Below are 11,468 nucleotides of genomic sequence, written 5' to 3' on the forward strand. Positions count from 1 at the left end.
TGTTAGTGGTGGTTTTTAGAACAACTCAAGTACTCTAGTCTGGCCTAGAATCTCTGAACCTTCTGAAGTCCCTACTGTCCAAGCACATTAGTGCAACCTGGCACTGGGAAGCAGGAGGATTGCAAGTCTGAGGTCAGCCTGAAATTCATGGGGAGCCTCTGCCTCCAAAACCAAAACCAACAGCTCTGGTTTCTCATTCAAGGAGCTCATAGCATTACAGGGGTGGGCGGCTGTCAGGACCTATCCATTCAGTCTAGGTAGGGAAAGAGAGCCGGGCAAGCCTTCAGGGAAGGTGGTTTAGGCAGAAGGAGTAGCTATGCTGAGATGCCTGGGGAAGCAGCTGCTTTTGCACCTGCTGCCTATGTTGGGGCCTGGGATAGAAAGGAGACACAGGCAGTTCAGCAAGAGCCCAGGGACCTTTGCAAAGACTAGGATCTAGGCTTGATCCTGCAGGTCCCTGGGGTCCCCCTCAGAGAGGGTTAAAGCTCTGTAGAATGACATAATCCACCTTGCAATTTGGAAAAATCAGCCGCCCCAGCATCCGCATAGCTCACCATAGCAACGGAGGCAGCCAGATGTTGGGATCTGTCTGCTTGTGAGTGATGGCTGCACATGGAGGGGAGAGAGCTGGGATTTGCTGGAGGCCAGGAGGGGGCCTCTGCTGGCGGGCTGGGAGTGCTGGCCCGTGTGAAACATTCTAGTCAGGCTGCATGGAGGCAGGAGGAAGTAAGCCGGTCCCCAGTGACTGTCACGTGCCCGGGTTCCTCTATCGCCTTACTTATTTCTCAAGCTACAGCTGTGAAGCAAGCATGATTTCCATTTTATGGATAAGGAAGGCAGGCTGCAGAGACGAGAAGTTTGAGGTGACTAGTAAACAGCATGATGTAAGTCCCTGCTCAGCCCAGCCCTGCTCTTTGCAAACCCCCTGCCTATAATTTCTGCCCCCCTCCAGTTCATGAGGGACTAATGAGACTCCTACCCTGACAGATGAGGCGGCCAATCTGGGCTCAAATCTGTTCCCACTAAATGTGCTGCTCTTTCCAGCTGCTCAGGTTACTACAGCGCAGGTTCTTGCATTTCAGTGTTAGAGACGCCCCTTCATTCAGTGCTGCTGCAGATTTGAGAAGCATAGACCACATTCCTTTGCTTAACCCATCAGCACTGACACTGCATAAAACAGGCTCCTGACAGATGCAAGAAGAAACCACTTGATAGACCTTCTTGGAGTCACCAAGGTCATGGCCCAGGCCATCTGTTCACCCAACCAGTGTATCAGCCCCCTGCCTGGCAGTATGAACAGCCTACAGGCGGTCTCAGAGCAGAAAGCATACCCTCCATTTTAGAAGGCTATGTTGATAACTTGCTTTCCACAAAGCTGCACTGAGCTGCATGGAAGGTGGGAGCCAAACCTGGATATGGATCTAGAAGACTGGGAGGTCTGTTCTGTGCAAACCTTGCTTCATGCTGGGTGTGAGGTTCAGGCCTGGTACACAGCGCCCTGTTGGTACTCTCACAAGTTCTGGTAAGGTGGCTCCTTCTTCCTAGGCTGGATTAGTCTGAATTGAACCCAGCAGGGACAAAAGTGTGCTGACTGTGTGTAGCACGCCTGGACAGCTTGTATGGGGTAAAACCTGTGAGCAGCACATGGAGAGACCATATGGCATAGGTTTACTGTTAAAGACCCTAGAGGACTTTCCCATGGGGTCATGGGAACGGGGGTTTGTCTTGACCAGAAGGCCAAGTATCTTTGGTTTGGTTTGATTTCAGATTTTGCTTTGTTTTTGTGATAGCTGAAGATGGTTTTGAACTCTCCATAAGGCCAAGGATAACCTTTGCTCTTCCACGTCTACCTCCCCAGTGCTGGCATTGCAGGCATAGATTGCCATACCTGGCTTATGCAGCGCTGGGGAGCCAGGCCTCAGTTCCAACCACCCTTGACAAGCTGTCTATCAGTCTAGCCCAAATGGCTTTGGTTTTTGGTCATTGCCGTATGGTGGCCATGTTGTCTTTTTTCCTGATGAAAGACCCAGACTAGCTTTCACTCTCTGTTTTTTTTCAAACGAAGTCTAGAAAGCCAAACAAATCCCCAAAACTGTGATAAATGTAGTTTGCTGGAGAAATAATAGTTCAAATCCCAGAATTCCTGGATAGTGGTAGCTCTAGGATCCATCCTAGGGTCTGAGGTAGAAACAGTGAACAGAGCAGACAACAGACCTGGTATTTGTTTACTTTAGAAACCAAAGGCTGGTAAAGCAGCTGTGTTCTTACCCTGTCCTGTGAATGAGGAGGCCGAGGCTCAGAGGGGAGGATCTTTGATGAGGACCCAGGGGCTATGGATCTGCTGTAGCCATCTTTATGAGCTCACACTTTCCCTGATATTTTCTTTTTCTTTTCTTTTTTTTTGGTTCATAGTGTGTTTATTCCCTATGATTTTTTTTTTTGATATTTTCTATAAAGACAGTCACAAATTGTGGTAGAACCAAACCAAAAGCAATGTCCCACTCCCAAAGTTGCCATGCCAAAGTAACCCGCACACTCTGAGTTGCGTGTGTCTGATCTGATCTGTGTGTCCTCACTAGTTTCTTGAAGAGGCATCCTTAGATCCTCGGGACACAATCAACAGAACAACTGGACAGAACAACAACTGGCTTCTCATGGACATGTGTCCTTGGGCTACCTGTGGCAGGGCCCCTTCTGTGGTCCTTCTGTCTCCCTAGAGCCTTCTAGCCTCATCTCTTTGTCAGCTTCTCCCTCCACACTGGAGCCTCTGTTTGCTGGCTCCCCCTGGAGACCCTTTATGGCTGGACTCCTTACATGGCCCTTGCCAGTGCTTCTCCAACCTTTGTCCTCATGCTATTGTGCCTTGCCCAGTGGCAGTGCCCTCCAAAGCCAGCTCTGACCCCTAGCCAAATCTCCTTGACATCATTGTATCAAGTCTCTGGCCTACTAGCCCTTCCTCTCTCCTACAGTGTACTGGAGACCTCTCCTGTGCCTTTGTCTATTCTGTCTACTTTGCAAGCTGGACAGTCCCCACTAGTAGGTGCTGAGATATGCCTGTCTGTCACCTCCACTCACAGCTCTTCAGGGGCTGTTAGAACTTGAGCTGTGATTGTCTGCTTCCTAGACATGCCATGAGTAGATGGATAGATGGGCAGACAGACAAATAGGTCAGTATTGCTCTTACTGTGTGTCAGATGCCTGTGATTGGTCACAGTAGGTCTTCATTACATGCCCTACCAATACCTGAAAATCAATGTGGTGAACCACAAACTATTTTGAAATCACAGAAAACGAAAGTTGAGTGGGATGTGGAGGACCATCGCAAATCTCCAGGAAGCATGTGTACCCTTGCCTTCTCTGTCCATGGTACCAGTGTCTCTGTGGCTTGACTTTCTGCAGTGAGATCTGCAAAGCCATTTGTAGCTGCTAATAGCATGTGGGGCTGGAGGAGCAGCCTGCTGCCCTTGGTCAAGGGCTCTGTCCCCTTCCCCAACATTGTTTCTGCCAGTGGTTAGTCATGTTGGAGCCTGCTGAGTCAAAAGGGACCTGTGGGTGGTTTGTGGCCAGGCTGGAGCAGTGAGGCAGGACTTTCTAGGTATGCAACTCTGCCCCAGAAGATAAGTCCGGAGGTCTCAGCCCTGAGCAGGTTTTGATGTGTATGAACAAAGCAAACAGAATTTAGTGAGAAGGATCAAGAGGTGCCATGGTCTCCAAGACACTTCTGTGGTATGGTGCCAGGGCCACATGGACCAGGCTCCGGGGCAGGGATGTTTGCAGCCTGAATGAAATGCTTGTATTCTGCACAGTGTTGAGTGAATTTTAAACAATGCCACTAAATTGATCATTTTATGTTATTTTGTTTTCAATAAAGATTCACTAAATAGCTTGCTGCTTGAATGTCTGTAACTATGCAAGTTTTTTTCCCCCAATCATAGAAATAAAATCAACTGTGGTCTGGGAATATGGCTCAGTGGTAGAGCCCTTATGTAGCAAATATGAGTCCCTGGGTTCAGTGCCTAGCATCCAAACCAAACAGACTCAGAGCCTCGGGTTCTGATCTTTTGTTCCTTCATTTATTTGTTTGCTTTTTGTTTGTCAAGACAGGCTTTCTCTGTGTTTCCTGGCTGTTCTGGAACTCTCTCTGTAGACCAGACTGGCCTGGAACTCAGAGATCTGCCTGCCTCTGCCTCCTGAGCCCTGGGCTAACAGGCACACATCACCACTGCCTGGCTGTGTTACAATCTTATAATTAGGAAGGTATGGGAGTTGGAGAGCTGGCTCAGTGGCTAAAGTGTCTGCTGCTTAAGCATGAGGATCTAAGGCCAGCTCCCCAGCACCCACATAAAAACTGGGGTATGGTGCCCACCTATAGTCTCAGTGCTGGGGAGACCATTGGGAAGACCCCTGGTGCTTGCCAGCCATTTCGTGAGAAGACCCTGTATCAGAAAATAAGGGTTAGGGTTGTTCATATAGTTCAGTGGGTGAAGTCACTAGGCATAAACCCTGCCACCTGAGTTCAACTCCCAATACTCCATGGTAGAGAGAATGGATGCCTGAGAGTTCTCTGACTGTCATGTGTCCACTTGTACTGCATGTGTATACAGGCACACGCACACAAATAATCTATGTAATCATTTTTAAGGACATTATTTTTTTATTTGTTTATTTCTGAGTCAGAGTTTCTCTATGTAGCCCTGGCTGTCCTGAAACTTGCTTTTTGGGCCAGAATGGCTTCAAATTCAGAGATCAACTTGCTTCTGCCTCTCGTGTGCTGTGACTAAAGCTGGATTAAAGAAATTATATTTTTTAAAGGTGAAGAGCAATTAAGGAAAACACGAGATTGGCCTCATCTCTACATGTACACATGCATATACTCTTTGTGTGCTTAAGGCCAAATATGGTGGCACATGCGCACTCAGAGATGGAGACAGTAGCTCAAGGTTAGCTACATAGGGAGTTTGAGCCTAGTCAGAGCTAGGTGAGATCCTGTCTTAGAAGCTGGGGGGTGGTGGAGGCGGAGGCAGAGGCAGAGGCAGAGGCAGAGGCAGAGGCAGAGGCAGAGGCAGAGGCAGAGGCAGAAGCAGATGGATCTCTGAGTTTAAGGCCAGCCTGGTTTACAGAGTGAGGACAGTCAGGGCTACACAGAGAAGCCCTGTCTCAAAATAAATAAATAAATAAATAAATAAATAAATAAATAAATAATTTTTTTTTTTAAAGTTATAGCAGGGCAGTGGTGGCGCGCACCTTTAATCCCAGCACTTGGGAGGCAGAGGCAGGTGGATTTCTGAGTTTGAAGCGAGCCTGGTCTACATAGTGAGTTCCAGGACAGCCAGGGCTATACAGAGAAACCCAAAACCCTGTCTCAAAAAAGAAGGAGGAAGAGGAGGAGAAGAAGGAGAAAAAGAAGAAGAAGACGTAGCAGTAGTAGTAGTTATGAATAACATATACTTTTAATCCTGGAACTCAGGAGGCAGAAGCAGGTGGTTTCTTTTGAGGCCTAGTCTAGTCTACATAGCAAGTTTAAGGTCAGCTCGAGTTATATAATGAGACTCTATCTTTAAAAAAAAAAAAAAAAAAAAGAGGGAGTAATACCCACTGGAGGTCCCTAGGGTCCCTCTAGGATTTAGTACCTAACTGTTTTATTTGGCCAGTGCTTGGGATTGAACCTATGGTGTTGTGCATGCTAGGCAAATACTCTGCCAGTGAAACTGTACCCCGTCCCTCTGGTTGTACTGGAATGGAGTTCAACTTTACCATACAGGAGGGTTGGGGACAGCATGGCACAGCCCTGGAAATACGAATGTTATGGAGGTAGACAGGAGGAGGTCTATGCCAGTCCAGATAGCCTGGACCACTGTGCCTCTTGGGTCAGCTCTGGCTTACAGGGTGTGTCTGTGTCCACAGGAAGGAGAGGAACAGGAGGAGAATCGTGGCAAGGAAGAGCGCCAGGAGCCCAGCACCACGGCCCGGAAGGTGGGGAGGCCTGGCCGGAAGCGCAAGCACCCACCAGTGAGTGTCCTCTCTCACATGACCATGCCTGTGCTGTGGACAGCAGCCATGTATAGTAAGGCCTTGGGGATATGAAGGCAGCTGTAGGGTTTTGTTACTTCCTCTGTTCATTGAACCTACCCTTCCTTTCCACATTTTCTCCAGTTTTCAACTAGAGGCCAAGGAACTTGCCTGTGGATGTGGGAGCTGAGATTTCAACCAGGCTCTGACTCAGGCCTTCCCACTGGAAGGGTACCCAGAAAGCCTGCCATATTCCCCAGCTGGGCTAAGAGCCTCTGAGTCTAGCCATGTAGGCCCTGCCACAGAGCCGTACACACTAGCCAAGGTCCTCTGCTCCTAGGAGGACCTGAGGCCAGATAGAGCCTGACTCCAGAGAAAGGAAGACAGGCAGGCTGAGCTTCTGCAAGAGAGGCCCCAGGCACTGCTGAAGGCCTGCAGGGTAGCTGGCAGTGGTGCAGCTGGCCTGCAAGCCCCTGCTCCAGGGAGCCATGCTGCACACGTCTGGGGGAGCTCTGGTGCTGCTCAAGATGGAGAGAGCTGGGGGGGGCGGGGGAGTGTGTGGCGAAGCTGTGGACTGGAAGAGCCTGCCTCCCTCATGCCTAAGGGTGGATAATTATTTCCCAGGACATGGCCAGCTGGTTCCTTTCTCTTAGCCCTACCAGCAGAGAACGGTAAACTTGGAGCAGGAGGATGAAGGGAGCAGCAGCTCCAGATTGGTAACAGTCCTTCTCTGGGGCAGCGGGGCAGCAGGGAGTAGTGATTTTCACACATCCAGTTAGGGAGGTGGCTCCAAAGAGGTCAGAGGCTTTGGGAACCTGCTCTGGGAACCTGCGGGGAGCAAATGGGAACCACAGCCAATTCTGCATGACGTAAGAGGGAAAGGAGGAAGTTAGGTAACTATCTGGTAAGTAATTTAGGACATCTTAATAATAAAGCATGCATGGATATTTTATGGCCTGTAATGAAAAATTCACCTGACAATGGAAGAATAAAATGAGAGTTCAGAAGAACTTCCAGTTTGAGTCAGCCGCACAGGCAGATGCTTCTGTCCCACCCATTCACCCTAGAGCACCTTGAGGGATGAAGGTGTGCGAGAGAGCAGCTGGCTCCATTTGACTGCAGGTATGTCCTTGCCCCCTGAGGCACCTCAGCCTGTAATCTGCAGAGCAAATTTCTGCTCTCCAGTCACTGAGGACCCAGAGCCACCACCTGTAACAAATAAAGAGCCGGTGACCCTTTGACTCCAATTTGTCGGTCTGGAATCAAAAGGCAGGCACAGCACAGAGAGAGGGTGAAACTCTGGGGTCAGAGGGAATGAGGAAATAATTCGCAGAGTGAGGACTGGGCGGGAGTCCTTCAGCCCTTGCCTTGATCTGGCTTCGTTGCAGAAAGAAAAATACTGTCTTTGGAGACCAGCAGACCTGGTTCAAACACCCGCTTCACAATCCACCACCTTTATGAGCTTGAACAAGCCACAGCCAGAACCACAGGCAGGATGTATTCCTTATAACCCCAGAAGATGAATTCAATCTGCTGCAGAGCAAGGGCTAGGCTCATCCTTGCCTAGCACCGTGGCAATCACAGTTTGACTGGAGAAAAAACTGTCATGTTTGGAGCTTCTGAGCTATGTGACCTTGTACAGTTACCTAACCTCCCTGGTAAAATGGGCTGCCATGAATACCTGCCCTGTGTATTTCCTGGGGTACTTGCAAACAGCACAGTGGAGCTCAAATGGGCATCATGGTGGGCATAATAAACTTGCGTAATTTCAGTGTGCACAGACCAGGCTGTGGGCCTCTGGAGTGGGGCCCGCACTGGCCTCTCAGTGCACATCACGCAAAGCATCAAGTGGATGTGGTTCAGCCAGTGCCCTGGGTGACAACTGCAGCCACCTGTACTCAGAAGAGAGGCCTCTGGAGAGAGCCCCTTGGAAAGCTGAAGCCACTGAGGAGTCTGGGACATGAGATAAAAGAGACCTTGGGGCCTGGGAATATAACTTGGTTGGTAGAGTGCTTGCTTCACGTGCATGGATCACTGGGTTGGAGCCCAGTTCTGTATAATATTGGCATGGCATGGCGGCATTTGGGTGCGGCGGCAGAAGGATTAGAAGTTCAAAGTCAACCAGGCGGCAGTGGGTGCACACCTTTAGTCCCAGCACTTGGGAGGCAGAGGTAGGCAGATCTCTGTGAATTTGAGGCCAGCTTGGTCTACAGAGTGAGTTGCAGGACAGCCAGGGCTACACAGAGAAACCCTGTCTCGAAAACAAAAACAAAAACAAAAAACAAAAAACAAAAACAAAACAAATAAAACAAAATAATAATAATAAAAGTTGAAGGTAATCCTCAGCTAAATAGTGAGTTTGAGGCCAGCCTTGGCTATGTGAGACCCTGTCTAAAGTAAGTTAAATTATATTTAAAAAAAAAAATTGTAAGGGACTGGAGTGTTGACTTAACAGGTGCACATGTCGCTCCTGCAGAGGACCTCAGGTTTGACTTCCAGCACCCACATGGTGGCTCGCAATCATATGTAACTCCAGGTTCAGGGGATCAGACACTCTTTTTGACCAACGAGAGTACCAGGCAGGAATGGAACATTATGCGTTGGAGGGAACAGAGAGTCAGCTAAGAAAATGAAGCTTTTATTGGCAGGCCACCTGGGGATGTTTCCTGTTACTGCAGGCCACCGATGGCCTCAGTCTGGGCTCCTAGCTCTCCTGAGGCAGGTGAGGTCCAGGTGCAGCCCAGGTTTTCTCCTCTCCCCTAGTGTTCTTTTCTCCTTTGCAGCAGAGCTCAGCAGGCTTCTCTGGGATCTGCAACCAGCCCTGTGTGTCTCCCAGGCAAGACTGAGGAGGATGGGGAAGTAATGGAGGGAGGCCTAGAAGCCAAGTGTGGCCGGAGAGGAGAACTTCCTTCATGGGAGCTTTACTCTGCAGCACTGGACAGAGAGGTTCAAGGGCACCATCTGGCTCTCCCCAGCCCCCAAATTAAACACCCTTGGCTCCTCCTCAATTTGTCCCCAAGCCTGTGCAACTTCGACATCCTCAGACATCTGTCCTTGGGTGCTGCTCTGTTAGTTGCCTAGCTAGGGATGCCCAAGGGTAACTCATTTCCCAGAAACCCCGCCCCCCCATTGCTTCTCACCCTTCACATGGGAAGAAGAGACTTACCTCCCAGTCTAGTGTACTTAAGAAGAGAGGCACAGTCACAGTAATATGCTGCTTAGCAGGTCTCTGTTCTTGAGAGTCTAGACTGACTCTCTCCTTCTCCCTCTCCTTCTCCCTCTTCCTCCCCACCCCCCGCCCCCCCGCCTCTGGTCACTATGAAGCCCTGGCTGTCCTGGAACTCACTATATATTAACCAGGCTGGCCTTCTGGAGTATTGGGATTAAAAGTGTGTGCCACTGAGCCCCGCAGAATTCCATTTCTTTCTTTTTCCTTCTATTTTATTTATTTGTATCTGTATGGGTGTTTTCCCTGCAAGTGTGTCTGTGTGTCATGTGTATGCCTATGCCCGCAGAGGCCAAAGGAGCAGAGGAGGATGTTGGATCCCTCAGAACTGTAGTTAACAAATGGTTGTGAGCTGCCGTGTGGGTTCTTGGAATCTGAGACCTGGGTCCTCTGGAAGAGTAGCAACCTTAATGCTTGAGCCATCTTTCCAGCCCTAGGACTCCCTCCTTCCCTCCCTCCCTTCCTCCCTTTCTCTCTCCCTCTGTCCTCTCTCCTTCCCTTCCTTCCTTCCTTTCTTTCTTTTTTGGTTTTTCAAGACAGGGTTTCTCTGTGTAATACCCCTGGCTGTTCTGGCTGTCTTGGAACCAGCTGCCTCTGCCTCTCAGGGGCATGTGCCACCCTACCTGGCTCATAGACTCCATTTCTTTTAAGACAATATCCAGCACTGGAGAGATGGCTCCGTGGTTAAGAGTACTGACTGCTCTTCCAGAGGTTCTGAGTTCAATTCCCAGCAACCACATGATAACTTACCTTCATCTGTTATGGGATCTAATGCCTTCTTCTGGTGTGCATGAAGACAGAGTACTCATACAAAAGACAAGCTCCAGAACACTGCACCTGACTTTCTGGCTCTTTCGTCCCTTTCCCTGCCCCCTCTACACTAGTGTCCAACACTTAACCTGTCTTGGCTAGAAGAATCTAGCATTCTTGCTGCCCCACAGGGTGCTCCAGGCTCATGCTCCCTATTTATGCCCTACTTGCCTCTTCCCTTGGAGCCACACCCCGTCCAACTTTGCTTGAAAAATGAAGCCCTGGGGCTGGAGAGAGATGGCTCAGAGGTTAAGAGCACTGACTGCTCTTCCGAAGGTCCTGAGTTCAATTCCCAGCATCTACAAGGTGGCTCACAGCCATCTGTAATGGGATCTGATGTCCTCTTCTGGTGCGTCTGAAGACAGCTACAGTGTACTCCTATACATAAAATAAATAAATAAATCTTTAAAAAAAAGAAAAGAAAAGAAAAGACAATGAAGTCCAAGGCCAGGGGGTGGTTCAGCAGCAAAGGTACTTGCTTGACCACAGTGGTCTGCACGCCTCACCACCCAGGCATGGTTGCTGCCTCTTCACAGAGAGTGCTCAATCAGTGTCCAGGGGCTTGAAGTTTCTAAACTGCAATCTAATTTATTTACTTATTTACGTACTTACTCACTGAGTGGTGCTCAAACCTGGTTTACACATCTTCAGCCAAGTGCTCGGCCCGTGAGCCCCTCCTCCCCCCTCCCCTACCTTCCCCCTCCCCTACCTCCCCTCTCCTTTTTTTAATAATGAATATTATTATTCATGTTCATTTTTTTTTTACAATGATATGCTTTCTTAGCCCACCGCAGCTCCCTGTGCTCTCCGGCCCAACCCCAAAAGTCCACAACCTAAATCTCAGATTTGCTTTTAACTCTGGATAAGTAGAATTTGTTCCTCCACTGGTTGATTGTTTTTTGAGACAGACACTTTGTAGCTTGGGCTGTCCTTGAACTTGCCACAATCCATACCAGCTCCTTTGCATGTCTGACAAATAGAACTTATTTCATTACCTACAATGGAGTATCGAGACCAAGAATAAAAAGGCTAATAGCATAGCACTTTGTTGCCTGCAAAGGCCGGTGCAAAGTCTTACCTCAGGCTAGCGAGATGACTTAGTAGGTAAAAGCCTGAAGAATCTGTGTGGGACGGAGACTGGCTTTCAGGAATTGACTTCTGACCTTCAGAAGAGTGCCAATGTCATGAACACATTTGTGTGTTACACATACACATATGCACACACACACACACACACACACACACACACACACACACACACATCCTCTCACACACACCCCAATAATAATAAAAGACTCACCTCTTGGATCCCCCGCCCCCACTGCGAAGCTTTTCTTCTCCCTGGGAGCCTGGGTCCCCAAAGACTTTTTAAGTTAGTATATGAATGCAGGACTGTTTGAAAAACTGCATACTGTTCAAAAAA

At 49.0% G+C, this 11,468-nt stretch overlaps 1 protein-coding gene across 4 annotated transcripts in view; it reads left to right on the top strand.

Annotated features, from left to right (window-relative positions):
- The window catches only part of Dnmt3a (DNA methyltransferase 3 alpha), a 102,973-nt gene that overhangs the window by 36,527 nt on the left and 54,978 nt on the right, over window positions 1-11,468 (top strand). For all 4 annotated transcript variants that reach the window (XM_031357097.1, XM_031357096.1, XM_031357099.1 and 1 more), the window contains exon 3: window positions 5,905-6,009. In XM_031357097.1, the coding sequence (XP_031212957.1) occupies window positions 5,905-6,009 (105 nt within the window). The remainder of the gene's footprint in view (window positions 1-5,904; window positions 6,010-11,468) is intronic.

Source organism: Mastomys coucha, unplaced genomic scaffold (assembly GCF_008632895.1).
Source record: "Mastomys coucha isolate ucsf_1 unplaced genomic scaffold, UCSF_Mcou_1 pScaffold6, whole genome shotgun sequence".
NCBI classification, from domain to species: Eukaryota; Metazoa; Chordata; class Mammalia; order Rodentia; family Muridae; genus Mastomys; species Mastomys coucha.